The 14,888-nt window shown below is 49.8% G+C and overlaps 1 protein-coding gene across 2 annotated transcripts in view; it reads left to right on the top strand.

The window, feature by feature from the left end:
- Positions 1–431: 431 nt before the first annotated feature.
- The window catches only part of ARHGEF17 (Rho guanine nucleotide exchange factor 17), a 145,882-nt gene continuing 131,425 nt past the window's right edge, over positions 432–14,888 (top strand). For both annotated transcript variants that reach the window (XM_031961463.1, XM_031961462.1), the window contains exon 1: positions 432–4,224. In XM_031961463.1, the coding sequence (XP_031817323.1) occupies positions 943–4,224 (3,282 nt within the window). In that variant the 5' untranslated portion in view covers positions 432–942. The remainder of the gene's footprint in view (positions 4,225–14,888) is intronic.

Genomic DNA, 14,888 nt, shown 5'->3' with positions numbered 1-14,888 from the left:
AAAGAGAGAGGGAGAGAAGGAGGAGGAGGGACCAAGCAAGCGGGGGAAACGGCGTGAGAAGGGGGGAAGCCAGAGGAAAAGGATTCTCCCCGGCTCCCTTTCAGCCCTAAAGGGCCAGGGGGCGGGGGGCCCGGGCCCCTCCCCGGGCGATGCCCGGGCGGGCAAAGGTGGGCTGAGACTGAGACGGTGGACCCGGGCAGGGGCCGGAGCTGGGGCTGGGGCTGAGGCGCACCGGGGGCCCGGCCCGGACTATGGAGCTTCCAGCACCGCCGCTTTCCCGGCTGCGAGCGGACGTGAAAACTTGAGCCGGGGGAAAAGTTAGTTGCTCGTTAGCTCTCTTGCTCGCTCAAGGGCCTTGCTCTCCTTCCCTCTTTCCCAAGTTCCTCCCTCCTCTCTCCCCTGCGCCCTCTTTCCCTCCTTCTCAGTTCCCCTCCCTCCCCTCCTTCTCCCCTCATCCCATCCGTCTCTCCTCAGCTCCGTCCCCCCTCTAATCCATTCTCCCCAGTTTTCATACACTCCTCCCATCCACCCCCCCAATCCATCCTCCATCTCTCTCTCATCCCCAGCTCTTGTCCATCTCCTCCAGCTCTCACCCATCCCCTCAGCTCTCTTCCACACTCCCCTCCCCGCACTCATTCATCTCTCCCCATCCAAGCTCTCAGCCTTCCCACCCCCACCTTGAGCTCCCGAACCTTCCTCCCTCCGCAGAATAGTACATGGACCCGCTCCTGCGGGGACTCCAAACCCTGTAGGGACTGGGGTTGGGAGTCAGACAGGGGTTGGCCTCCTGCGGAGGGGGGAAAGGGCTGCCATGACTAGCTGAGACGTCTGTCTCCTCCTTAGCCCTTCCAAAGGATCACCACCTTCTCCTTTCGGAAGGACCAAAAAGCCCCAATCCTCACCCCCCAGCCCAGTCTTCCCGGTGCCCTCCCGGGCTGAGCCATGACCGACGGGCCGCCCCCACCCCCGCTCTACCGGAGCATCTCGTTCAAACGGCTGGAACGCTGGAGCGGCGGTCCCGGCTGCGACAGGGCGGACTGCGCGGAGGAGACCCCCTCCTCGTCCCCGGGCCTCCGGCGACGGGCTCCGGGCACCACCACCCTGGCGGCTTCCCGACGCGTCTCCAAGCTGGCGTCGGGAAGCACCGGAGCTGCGGCGACGTCCTCCCCGAGGCCCCTGCGCAGCCTCTCGCCGTCGGTCCGGCAGTTGTCCCAGCGCTTCGACTGCGCCGGCGGAGGGTCGCGGAGCAGGAGTAGAAGCCACAGTCAGAGCCTGTTCCCCGGGACGGGCTCCCCCAATGAAGAGGAGGCCCACTGGATTCGAGGCCGGGAGGGGGCGCCGTCGGAGTTCCGCAGGGGACAGTTCTCGGCCGAAGAAGGAGCTGGAGCGGGAGCCGGAGTCGGTGGGGGCGGGCCCGGGTCGGAGCCCACGGGCCACTGGCCCAGCGTCACGGAGATGCGCAAACTTTTCGGAGGCCAGAGCTTCAGACGGCCAAGCCCCGATGGCCTTTGGTCGTCCAGCCCGGCCTCTGCTTCCCCCACGCGAGACGACGGGGCTCAGAGCCCAGAGGAGCCCCCTGGCCGCCAGCAGCCGCCTCCACCTCCCCCCAGGACCTGCTTCCCCCTCTCTGGCCTTCGGTCCCCCCTGCCCCGGGCCCAGGCCGAGGGGAGGAGGCAGCAGCAGGCGGATAGTTCACATTCTTGGCATAGTTACTGCCAACCACACGCCGGCCCCCAGGCCTCTGTCTGCTCCTCCTCCTCCTCTCCTGCCACTGCCTTCTATCCTGTCAGCCGCAGCCTGAGCAGAGGAGAGAGCTCCAGCGAGGAGGAAGAGCAGGCCGGGGCCCCGGGGATCTGTGCTGCCCCTAGCCCGGGGGCCCAGCCCTCCGGAGGTTCTGGCAGCGAAGGAGATGGTTTGAAGGAAGAAGGTATTCTTCAGGCTTCCTCCTACAGGAAAGAGGCCTCTGCAGGGGGGTGGGATCTGGACAATGATGGGTTAAAACCAGGCAGGATGGACTCCCCTGAGCAGATCCCTGAAGATCAGGGCCTGAACTCCCAGGGGCCAGGATGTGGAACAGAGGGCCTCCAGTCTGCCCGAGGGTCACAGGAAGGCCTCAGGCAGCTCAGCAGGGGCCTGCCGGAGAGTTTTGGGAGCACCTTCCCCATGGTCTCTCGGGTGGCCAAGGTGAGCTTTCCACCCTATGTGGCCAGCCTTGGCCGTCACTCAAGCACAGAGAAGCTGAGGGAGGAGGATCTTTGGACTGGAAGGGGAAGCTGGGGCTTGTATCGATCACCTAGCTTTGGGACGGGGGATGGTTTCCTCCGGCCTCAGGCACATGCCAGGCCAAAGCCGCTGGTGTGTACGGGCAAGGGACAGAGGGACAGACCCAATGAGGCTGTGGAGCCCAGCTATAAGGCCATGGAGCTGGAGAAAAGCCGGCAGCGGAAGTCCCTGTCAAACCCAGACATTGCCAGCGAGACACTGACCCTGCTTAGTTTCCTGCGTTCTGACCTCTCTGAGCTGAAGGTCCGTCGGAGTGGCCGACGACCCGGGGATCAGGATGGAACGCCACAGAGCTGTGGCGATGCCACTGAGGACACTGAGCTGACTGGGCACCAGGGATCCCTGCTTGCCCCTGGCAGGCAGGCCCTGGGCACTCGCCCAACCCTCAAGGACCTCACAGCCACATTGCGCCGGGCAAAATCCTTCTCCTGCTCAGAAGGACCGTCCCCTCGAAGGCTCTCCCGGACAGGGGCACTGAAGCCCAGCTCCTCGGAACTGCTCCTTGCACGACGGAGGGCCGAGGAGGAGGAGGAGGAAGAAGGGCTCCCTGAGGTCGTACAGGATCAATATGTGCAGGAAGCTCAGCAAGTATTTGAAAAGATTAGCCAGATGGGGGCCCGGCGGGATGAGGGAGGATCCCCCCCTGCCCTGCACCTGCCCACAAGTTCTCCCTGCCGGAGATCCCTGGAGGAGCTGTCAGGCCATGAATCCAGTCTGACTGACGAGGGCATTGTGACAGAACCTGAACCAGCTAGTATTGCCTACAGGGGCCTAGGGCCTCTCTCAGAGTGGAAGTCGGGTGAGTTCCCCCTCTCCTCATCCCGGATGAATCCCAGTGGCCCTCCAGCAGAAGGAGGCTGGGCCTCCCCCACCGGCCCCCTCGATGCCCCGGGGACCCCGGGTGCCCTTCGTCGGCGCCGGAAGGCCCCCCCCCTCGGCCCTGGCGGGACAGACCTCAGCAATGGAGATGCTAGTGAGGCCTACCGCTCCCTGAGTGACCCGATGCCTCACCACCGGCGGCCTACCCCACTGGAGGAGTCCTCAGGCTTCTCTGTTGACAGCAACTTGCTGGGCTCCCTGGGCCCAAAGGCAGGGCTTCCCCCAGCATCAGCCGTGGCCTTGGCAGATTGTGGGGCTGCTGGGGCCAGTGACTCCTCCATTGGCAGCGATGGCGGGAAGGACTTCCAGGAGGTGATCCAGAGTGTGGTCCACCAGCCAGGTGCCCTGGGCCGGGCGGTCGACGAGCGAGTCCACGGTAGAGCAGCCAAGAAGAAGTCACTGAGTGACCCCAGCCGGCGTGGGGAGCAGGCCAGCCCCGGGTTTGAGGGCCCCGGTGGGGAGCCTATCCTGGAGGCAGCCCTCCCCCCGGCCAGCAGCGAGCCCATCCTCCTGGAACATCAGTCAGATGAACCAGGAAAGACCAGGGCTCAATCTGAGAGAGTTCTGCCCAAGACCCTGTCAGCCACTGCCCCTCTAGATTTCCACCTTGACCCCAAGCTAGCTGATGTGTTGTCCCCGCGGCTTGCCCGTCGGAGCTCCAAGAAACGGCCCGCCCGGAGCAGTCATCAGGAGCTCCGAAAAGAGGAGGACACAGCTCCGCTGGGGAGGGCCCAGCCCGGCTCTCGCCATGTTCGACACGCCAGCGAGCCAGCTGCCTTCATCCCCATCGAGGCCCCCGAGCCAATAGCCACAGGCACCGAGACCTCGGGATCCGCAAATAAGGTCTATCCGGCCCTGCAGGTGCCCTCCCTGGAGGATGTGACCAAGCAGTACATGCTGACCCTCCGCACCAGCGAGGCCCCGGCTGGCGGGCCCACGGACGTGTCCCAGTCCACTCCAGCCACCCCAACCTCCTCAGAAGCCAAACCACCTGAGGCGGCGCGGCCCCCCGAAGAGCCGATTCCCACCGAAAGGAGGCAGAGCCAGAGCAAACCCCAAGTGGTGAGTATTGAGGGAATTTGAGAGGTAGGGTCACGGGGCGGGGGGGGGGGGGAAAGAGAGGGAGAAGTCACTGAAGCTAAACATCATGGATGGGAACGCCGTTCAATTCATTGTTTTGGGATATCCAGTGTATAGATGCTAATTACAAAGGATCCTTATCCATTTATAAAGGAATACCCTTTTAAGAAGAGAATAAGATCTATTTGCCAATGGTTCTTCTGTGCTATTAAATGTCTCATTTATTCAGAAAGACTTATCTCAAAGAATTAATATCTCTTCTTTCCATTGGAGTCCCTGTACCAGGGGAATGAGTGTCATTCTTGAAAGAGGCCCATTGCCCAGACCTCATCATCGAGTCATAATCTAGCCTGTCACATCTTCTCCTCTTTAGCCAAAGCCAAGGCAGACAGCCATGGAGCCCTGGGGTCACTGGTTCCTGGGCCCGTGGAAAGAAAACTGGGTTTGGAGTCTGAGGATTCCGAAGGAAATCCCAGCCCTGCTGGACAAGTCACTCTGTCTGGTTCTCAGCATCTTCCTTTCTAAGATGAGTCTCTTCAGCTGGGAGCTAGCATTCCTTCCCTGAGGTTCTTGATTTTCATATCTTGATAACGGTATTTCAGTATAACTGGTCTCTTTTGTCATCCTAATGTATTTTATTTGATACATTTAAAAACCTGCTTTTGGAGGAGTTGATGGCAAATCCAGTCTCAGACTCTTACTAGCTGTGTGACCCTGGTCAAGTCACATAAACCCAATTGCCTACCCCCAAATAAAAATAAAGTAGAAACATGATTCTGAGAAGAGATCTAGATATTTTCCCAGACTTAAAGAAAGGAGTATAGGTCCCCCCAAAAGGGTTAAGAAACCCTAGACTAGATGATCTCCAAAGTCCCTTCCTGCCCCCAAATCCCATGATATTGTGATGCTTTGGGTTCATTGATTGGGCTCTGGGCTCAGGACCTGGACTTGCACTTGGCTCATATCCCAACTCCAGGATTTAGGCCCTATGGTCTATGATGGCAGGACGTGGGCCATACCATGCTGCCTTCTCCTATCTCTGTTCCTGTGTCAACACCCATACCTGGGAAAGATTCTCCCAGCCTCCTGCCTCTATATATGGTCTTGCTGTTCAAAAGCTTCTCTTCCTAGCTCAGTTCAGCTGCCGCCGCCTCCAGAAAGCCTTTCCTGATGCCTCAAGTAAAAGGGATCCCCCTCTTCTCCCTTTTTCTGAAGGAGACCCAGATTCCAGGCTTGGGGTCTAGGTTAGCCTCTGGGATGTGGGCTCTCTGGGCTGGACCCGAGGCTCAGGACTGGGCTCAGAGCACCAGACTCAGGACTCAGCCAAGGCTATTTGTGGTTTTGTCCCTGGCTGGGTTGTGCTTGAGGAGTATAAAAGCCTAGCCTGGAGATCTTGACCCAGGGACTCATTTGATCTCTTCCTGTGCCAACTTCCCTGACTCCCTCCCTTCCCCTGCCACCCTGGAGGGAGCTGGTTTGGTGAAGGGGGGAAGGGAAGCCCGGATAGCTCTGTTCCTTCCTAGAACTGCCTTATTTTCCCAGGCATTAGTGACTGTATGACCTCCTCCCCCCCTCCCCCCGCCCTCCTCTTGGGCCCCAGGCCCATCAGGGAGGCCCCAGGCTGGGGGAGATTCTCCCCATTGTCCACTTGTCCCCCTGCCTTGGAGAAATCTCTCAGGCAAAGCCTATGGAGCCTGGTATCATTGTCAGGGAGGATCTGGTTCTGGGAGTGGGGGTGGGTGGGAGTGAGAAAGGGAAACAGAAGTTCTCCAAGGGCTGGGCTAGAGGGGACTGGGGGACTTCAGAGCAGCTGAGAATTATTTTTGGGAGAGGTTTTGCTTTACTTAACATATCCATAGGGCTTTATCATTTCCAGAGCACTTTTCACGGTTATCTCACTGGTCCTCACAATAACTTTGGAAGGGAGACAAGGCAGGAAGCATTATCCCCTTTTGACAGAGAAAGAAACTGAGGCTCAGATTGGGGAAGAGGTTTAATCCAAAACTTCACAGCCTGGAACTCAAGGGCTTCTACAATTTACCACCACCTTTCTACCCTTATCTCATTCAGCTTCTCTCCATGTACTTTCTGTTCCAGACATCCTGCTCTAACTGTTGTCTCCTACTCTGATCCTCATAGCTTCAGAAATCTATCATAAATGGAGACAGAACGGACCTCAGAGATCTCTTTTTAGCGATAATGAAGCAGTTGTTGTTGAGTTGTCATGTTCTACTCTTCCTGATCCCATTTGGAGTTTTCTTAGTAAAGATATGGAGTGGTTTGTCCTTTCCTTCTCCGGCTCATTTTGCAGATGAGGAAACTGAGGCAAACAGAGTTAAGTGACTTGCCAGGATGATACAGCTAGGAAATATTTGAAGCTGGATTTGAATTCAGAAAGATGAGTCTTTGTGAATTGACTTGAATTGACCGATGTCACCCAGTGACCCATGAAAGTAGGATATTAGAATGTGAAAAAAAGGGCACTAGGCCTAGAAGTCAAGACACCTGGATTCTGAAAAGAAAATATCTTTTCCTTGGAAATACAAACAGCTTTAAATGTAATAGGAACATGAAAGGAAGATACTGGTCCTGTTTCCCAAAGGAAAGAATGCACAGAAAGGATATGAGGTGACCAGACCCATGTGTGGAGGGCTAACTCACCTTGGTGCTTCGGAATCTGCTAGTGATATCACATATCTCACCTTGTAGGGCTGCTCACCTCTGTTCTGTTCCCCACAGGACTCACAGTCAAGATGCTTTAAAATTTTTTAATAGTATTTTATTTTTCCAATTATATGTAAAGATAGTTTGTAAGATTTTGAGTTCCAATTTTTTTTCTTTCTCCCCCCCAAGATAGTAAGCAATCTGACAGAGATTATGCTTCTGTTGTCTTAACTTCTGTAGACTCAAGTTTCTTTATCTGTCAAATGGGCATGATTTTATGAAAGGGAAACCTTGTACAGGAGTGGAAGGAGGACAGGAGACCTTGGTTTGAGCCCAATGTTGGCACTTGCCAGCTGTGTGATGGCAGGCAGGTCATCACTTTCTTTGTACCTGTTTCTTCACTTGCATTGGGTATCAATCATATTTCGGTTGTGAGGACTAAATGAAGTAAAGGGTGATGCAGTGCTTTACAGAGTAGAAAGAGATATACTATTAATTATTCAAGTGAACTTTCGTAAAACACAGAAGGGGAAATAAATTATCAGGGAAGGATTCACCACTAGTACCATCACCATCAACAATGTAACTCCCTTCTCTCTGGGAACTCAAGGGTCTTCCTCATTCATTTGCAGTAGGCAGACTGACATAGTGGATGGAATCTTACTTTTGCCCTCTTACCTCAGATTCTTACTATGTGAACCTCAACAAGTCATTTCATTTCTCTGAGTCTCTGAGAAATCTTAATATGGAGATTGTGAAAGCACCTAATTCCCAAGAATGGTGTGAGGATCAAATGAGGTAACTTGTGTGAAGCACTTTGGAGACCTTATTATGATGTACCTGTGTCATGACTATTCTCTGTGTGATGGAGCTTGGCTTTGATGTGAGGAAGGCAGAAAGAAGAAGAGATCCAGGCCCTTGGTCCTGGGAGCTCACGGTCTGAAGTCTGAGGAGAAGGAGGGAAGGAGTGGTCGGGCAAGGGGAAAAGGTGAAAGATTATCTAGAAGTCCTGTCCTAAGGGAGCTCACACAAGGGTCCTCAAACTTTTTAAATAGGGGGCCAGTTCACTGTCCCTCAGACTGTTGGAGGGCCAGACTATAGTAAAAACAAAAAACTTCGTTTTGTGGGCCTTTAAATAAAGAAACTTCATAGGCCTGGGTGAGGGGGATAATCATCCTCAGCTGCCGCATCTTGCCCGCAGGCCGTAGTTTGAGGACCCCTGGGCCTAGGCAATAAGGCATGACACTGAAGAAATATTCATATAAAACAGAATAGAATGAAATGTTAAGATATGGAGAGTCAGACCATAAAGATCATAAAGTTGAAGGAATTGAAAAGGTTTAGTCTGTAGAAGACTTAATAGAAGCTGCTAAGCTGTCTTCAGGTCTTTGTAGGGTTGTCATGAGAAAAGGGGATTAGATTTGTTCCACTTGGCTTCAAAGGGCAGAACCAGGAATTATATGTGAAAGTGGCAGGCAAATTTAGGCTTAATATCTGGAAAAAATATCCTAACAAATGAGAACCATCCCAAAGTACAGTGGAATACCTCAGAAGGCTTGGGTTCACTGTCATTGGAATTCTCCAAGCAGAGGCTCAGGCGACTATTGGTCAGATATATTGGTTCTAGGTTGGACAAGATGGCATCCCAAGACCATTTCACCTATGAAATTCTCTGATTCTGATTCTGAGGCCTAGAGGAACTCATTAGAAGGAGAGATTAGTTTGAACCAGGCTACTGAAGAAGGGCATTCTGGAGGAGACAAGAAAAGTTTGAGCACTAGATGAGATTTGGCCAGTCAATTGACAAGTATTTATCAAGCACTCATTATGTGCCAAGCATTGTGCTAAGTTGTAGTCTATGAAGAAAGGCAAAAGGGGACAGCTAGGTGGTGCAGTGCATAGTGCACCGGCCCTGAAGTCTGGAGGACCTGAGTTCAAATCTGGTCTCAGACACTTAACACTGCCTATCTGTGTGACCCTAGGCAAGTCACCTAACCACAATTGCCTCAGCAAAAAAAAAAAAAAAAAAAAAAAAAAAAGGAAGAAAGGCAGAAGAAGGTCTCTGACGTCAAGGAGCTTAAAGTCTAATGGGGGAGACAACATCCAAAAATACACATCTGTATAATCAATAGAAAGAAAGCACAAGCATTAAGGAGAATTGAGAAAAGCCTCTTATAGAAGGTGGGGATTTAGCTGAGACTTGGAGTAAGCCAATCCTGGAAGTGGAAATGAGGAGGGGGAGTATCACAGGCATGGGGGGCAACCAATTAAAACCTTGGAGCATAGAGATGAAGTGTCCTGTGTGATGGAGACCAGTGTCATTGGCTTGAAGTGTCCATTTGGGGCAACAGACAGGATAATGTGTAAGAAGACTGGAAAAGTGGGAAGGGACTACTAGTCTATTGAAGGCTTCATAAGCCAAAAAGATTTTCTTATTGATCCTGGAGGCAATTGGGAACCACTAGAGTTGATTGGAGGGAGAGGGGGAAGATGTCATGTTTATATATTGGAAAGAGGAAAGTCGTGAGGCAAGCAGACCAGTTAGAAATTGAGAGGTAACCAGGAGAGTGCCTGAACTAAGATTGTTGGTGTATGAATGGGAAGAGGGTGACATATACAAGAGATATTGTGAAGGTAGAAGGAACAATTATTATAGAGATGGAGAAAGGGGAACATGTACAACAGGTAATGTGAAGGTAGAATGATTATTATAGATATGGAGATGGAGAAAGGGGGACATATATAAGAGATATTGTGAAGATAGAAAGAATCATTATTATAGAAATATAGAACAATTTTCTTAGATATATGATGTCAGTTCAAATAAGGAGCTAAGGATGGTCAAGGTGGGAGGCCCTGTACACAGAGGATGGTAGTGCCCTGGAAGGAGATAATGAGTTTTGCTCTGAATATGATGAACCAAGTGCCTTTGGGATATTCAGTTTGAGATGCCCAAGAAACAATTGACAATTTATGACTAAGGAGAGACTAGGGCTGGTTTTATTAATCTGGAAATTAGCTGCATAGAGATGATAAATGAACCCATGAGGAGATCACCAAATGATAGAGTTAAAAGAGAAAGGGGATCAGGGCAGAACCTTGGGGAATAGTCACAGTTAGTAAGGCTTGATGTAGTTGAACAATCAGCAGAAGAGGTTGAGAAGGGGCAATAGGACAGTTAGGAGGAGAAACAAGTCTAGGCCATGAAAAGCTGGAAAGAGGCCCCGACAGTGCTCAGTGCTGCTAAGAAGTGAGTAAGGATCAGGATTGAGAAAAAGGACGTTAAATTTAACAATAAAGAGATTATTGATGCCTTCAGAGAGAGTAGTTTCATTTAAACAACAGGGAAGAGAGATGATGAGAGTTTTCAAGGCGGGAGAAACAGTTTAGACTCAGTCTCAGTGGTAAGAATAAGATTGTTTTGGGGGATGTGGATGGGGCTGCTATGGAACATGGGGCGGGGGAGGGGGAGGAGGAATCCTGGATTTGGATGAGAACCATGGGGATGGGGAGAAATGATCTAAAAAGGCTAAGAAGATATGGCACAGGGTTTGGGAAGTGATGGTAAATGCTGTTGAGGGAATAGGAGGAGCTGGACAGACTGAGGAGCCCACTCAGGGAGAATAGGGTGGTTCCAAAATGAAGCAAGACTGATGTTTGCCCTAAGGGCTTTGAGAAGGCACAATTCTTGTCTTTGAAGACGATTTTGGGGAAGCAAGCTTACTTCCTGGAGAGCAGAATTAAGAGAAGAGCAATGGGAAGAAGTCACAGAGAGACTGATTTCAGTTTTATGTGGGGAAGAACTTCTTAAAACTGAGAATATAGTGGGAAGATGCTGCTGCTGTTAATGGGTTTCTGGCTAGGACTCAAAAGTCAGAATGGAGGGGGGTAATCTGACATGCCGATTATGTCAAAAGGCAGAGTGTGGGGGGCTCTCTTAGACTAGCAGAGAAAGGGAGGAGCTGCCTCATTTCTCAAATATGTCTCAGAGGCTCATAGAGGAGCTATCTAGGACACAAAATGTCCCTACTGGAAGGGACCTTAGAACAGAGAATGTTGGAGCTAATAGAGCCCTAAGAACATAGAATTTTAAAGCAATAAGGGATCTTAGAACATGGAATGTTAGCATCTGAAAGGACCATCTATTAATAAATAAGCATTTATTAAGCTGGGCACTATGCTTGTCCCCAAAAAAGCAAAGGTCAAAAAAGAAATAGTTCCTTCCTTCAAGCTAGATGGAAGACAACATGTATATATATATATATATATATATATATATATATATATATATATATATGGTATGGATAAGAAATGAATACAAGGTAGTTTGGGGGAAGTTATGCCTATTTAGGGAGATCAGAAAAAGGTTTCATATAAAAGGTGGGGTCTCACCTGAGATTGAAAAGAAACACAAATTTCATAGGATCATAGCCATAAAGCTAAAAGGCACCTTAGTTACCCTAGAATCCAACCCTTTCTATTGACAGATGAGAAAACTGAGGCACAGAGAAACTAAGCAGCTTGCCCAGAGCCACCCAACTTGTGAATATCTGAGGGGGGCTTTGAATCCAAGTCTATACATATAACCAGCGTCCGACTGGGTCCCAGATCCCCTGCCCTTTCCTTCCCCCTTGGGAGATGTAGCCTCTCCTCTTCTACATCCAGCTCTGTGCAAAAAGCACTTTGGGGAAGGAGGAGTTAAAGTTACTACCAGTTGCTGCTGGCCTTGACCTGACACTGCTCCCACCCCCCAACAGCTTCTGTTCTGGGAAAGGAGAGGGGCTGATCTGAGTGGACAGTGATCTTCTCATAGTGGGCGGTGACTCTCCAGAAGAAGCAGCTTTGAGGGACTGAGATCCGTGTCCACAACAAGGTTGGGGGTGAGAGGAAGGCCATAGCTGTAGTTTAATGTGATATTTGGAATCAGAGGGCTTGAGCTCAGACTCTGATTCTGCTTTTGAGTAATTTGAGCGTGTTCCTTCTAATCTCCAGGTCTCTTTTTCCTTCTGCATAAAAGTTAGGAGTTAGAATAGATGATGATCTCTAGGGTCCCTCCCAACCCTAAATCTTCTGATCCTCTTGGTCTTAAAGTTTGTATGGTGCTTTCGGGTTACAAAGAAGTTTATAGCAACACATGGGTTCTAGTCCTGACTCACTTTGGCCAAGTCCCTTTTCTGGGACTCAGTCTCCCCAACTGTTTAATGAGGAACAATCTCTGTCTTAGCCCACTAAAAAGGGCATATCAGTATGGATATGATAGTCACAAAAATAATCACAAACAGATTGAATTCTGTGCATCAGGATTAAAAATGTCTTTCCTCTCATACAGAATGATTGTATGACATTAAACAAGTCACTCCAACTCTGTAGGCTAATTGTAAGACTCAGAGAAGGTGCCCGAATTACAAACAAGTGGTCAAAGGTCTTTGCTGGGGGCACTGGGTGGTGCAGTGGATAGAGCACCGGCCTTGGAGTCAGGAGGACCTGAATTTAAATTTGACTTCAGACACTTACCACTTTCTGGCTGTGTGACCCTGAGGGGGAAATCCTCCAGGGAGGAAAATCCCACTACTTCCCAATATAGCTGACGCCATTTGGGATGACTCTAATCATTCAGAAGTTTCTCCTTGCCTCCCTGCAACCTCATGGGATCCTAAAAACATAGACTCAGACCTGGGAAGGACCTTTGATGTCTCCAGCCCAATTCCCTTATTTTGCAGATGAGGAAACTGAGGCAAACAGGGTTAAGTGACTTGGCCAGGGTCATATAGCTAGTGAGTGTCTAAGGCCAGATTTGAACTCCAGAAGATGGTCTTTCTCACTCCAGACCTGGCCCTCCTCCTTACTCCTATGGGACCAGGGATCAGGGTGAGTCTGGAGCTAACAGGCTCTCCCTCACCAGCCTTCCATGACTCTTTTCCTAGTGAGGTCTCATTGGCTCGCCCTTGGCTGTGTGGGCCGTGCTCTGGGTTGGGCCAGCTCCTGGCTATAGCTTTCTCTTTATTGCAGATTCCTCATCCTACCCTTTTCCCACCCCCCTCTTTCCCTGCTTTCCCCAAGGACTAAGGAAGGAGAATGACTCATTTATGCAATGTTCTTCTCTCTTTTCTTCTGCTGTCAGCTTTCCCCCCACCCCTAGCAAGCAAAAGAGCCTGATCTCTTAGTGTTTCCCCTGGAGGCCCAGCCTCGTGCTCCTACTGACCTCCATCTGTGTCATATTCTCTGTAATCACGGCCTGTCAAAGCTGAATTGACCTTAGATCATAGAGCCTAGGATAACCAAGCTGAAAGGAGCCTTTAAATTAGAGTCGGGGAGGTCCTCAGAACATAGAACACAGAAGGGACCCGAGAATGTAGCGTCAGAGTTAGAAAGAACCTTAGAACAAAGAATGTCAGTGCTGGAAAATACCTTAGAACTTAGAATGACAGAAGTAAGAGGAACCTTCGAACAGAGAATGTCAGCTTTGGAAGAGACTTTAGAACTTAGAATGGCAGGACTCAGAGGAACCTCAGAACATAGAGTATCTCAGATCTAAGGGACCTTCAAACAGAGAATGTCAGAGCTAAATGTATATTCCTCAGATATTAATTATACTTAGCTTTGCTATTTCAGCAGAGTTGAAGGTTTTATAAAATGGAGAGAAATCCCAGAGTTGACTCAGTATCCCCACTGAGAGCAGAGAATGTTAATTAAATTGTGAAAAGGATTAAGAATACAAACTATTAGATATTGGATCACTTGCCGACTAGGGGAGGGGATGGTGGGAAGGGAGGGAAAAATTAGAACAAAGGGTTTTATAGGGAAGAATGTCAAAAATTATCCATGTATATATTTTGAAAATAAAAAGCTTTAATTAAAAATATATATAAAAAATAAAATAAAATACAAAATGTTAGAATTGAGAAGGACTTCAGAAGAGAAATTGTCAAAGCTGAAAGGGACATTTGAGTCCTGAGTTTTTATTGGTCAGAAGACATTGGCAGTATAAAATCTTCTCAAAGGGAAAATTTGTAAAAGGTTACATGAGGAATCACTGGCATATATATGAAAGCTGAAAGCTCAGATTTTGTGATACTCAAGCTAATGTTCTTTCTGAGCTGAAGGTAAGATAGTATTACCCCTATTTTATAGATAAGACAGCTAATGTCTAATGAAATTCAGTAATTTGCTTGTGTTCACACCATTAATAACGGTGGAGAAAGGAGCCATCTATTCTCTTCCCTGAATGCCAGGCTTACTTGGGAGCAGTTTCACCTCAGCCCCTGCCCACCTGCCTTCAGGGAGGCTGGAGTAGGAGGGGTAGGACAGCTGGTGGGTTTGGGACTGGAAGCCAGAAGACTCTAGCTCTAGTCCCAGGATTGATCACTGACTGTGGGCTTTGCTCACTTTTCCCTCTCTGGATCTCACAGTTTCTTAGACTGTAAAAAATGGGACTAATAATCCCTCCCTGGCCTTGCTCACAAAAGAATTATAAAATCCAGATGGGAAAGCCTAAAGTCCTGTCCGTATGTGGAGAGGGCTTCTCTTCGGCTTGCAGAAGCATTGAACCTTGAACCTTAATTGAGAGTTAATTTCATTAAGCAATAGCTGCCTTATCTATAAAATGGGGGTAATATTATCTTACCACAGAGAAGAAGGAACACTGGCTTCAGAATCACAAAATGCAGGGTTTCAGTTGCCTTAAATGCTGATGATTCTTTCTGTGACCTTCCCCCAATTCCCCAGTGCTAGGATAATGGACTCTTAGACACACAACATTGCAGATCTCAGCCTTTCTGAATCCTGGAGTTCAAAGGACTTCTAGATCTTTTGCTTTTAGCCATATTATCTTCATTGTTCTTCCGTGAGTAAGGCTGTCCGGGACAAGGAGTCCATTTGGAGGTTATTTCCAGCAGATCTTTTCATCAGTCCCATCTCAGACTTAAGATAGCCCCTAGAAGGAAGCTTCTAGGTCTGTCATGGGTCTGTCAGTCAACAAATAT

The sequence above is a fragment of the Sarcophilus harrisii genome, chromosome 3, assembly GCF_902635505.1.
Source record: "Sarcophilus harrisii chromosome 3, mSarHar1.11, whole genome shotgun sequence".
NCBI classification, from domain to species: Eukaryota; Metazoa; Chordata; class Mammalia; order Dasyuromorphia; family Dasyuridae; genus Sarcophilus; species Sarcophilus harrisii.
Note: the sequence above shows the minus strand (reverse complement) of the source record. Positions and strands in the feature narration are given on the sequence as shown.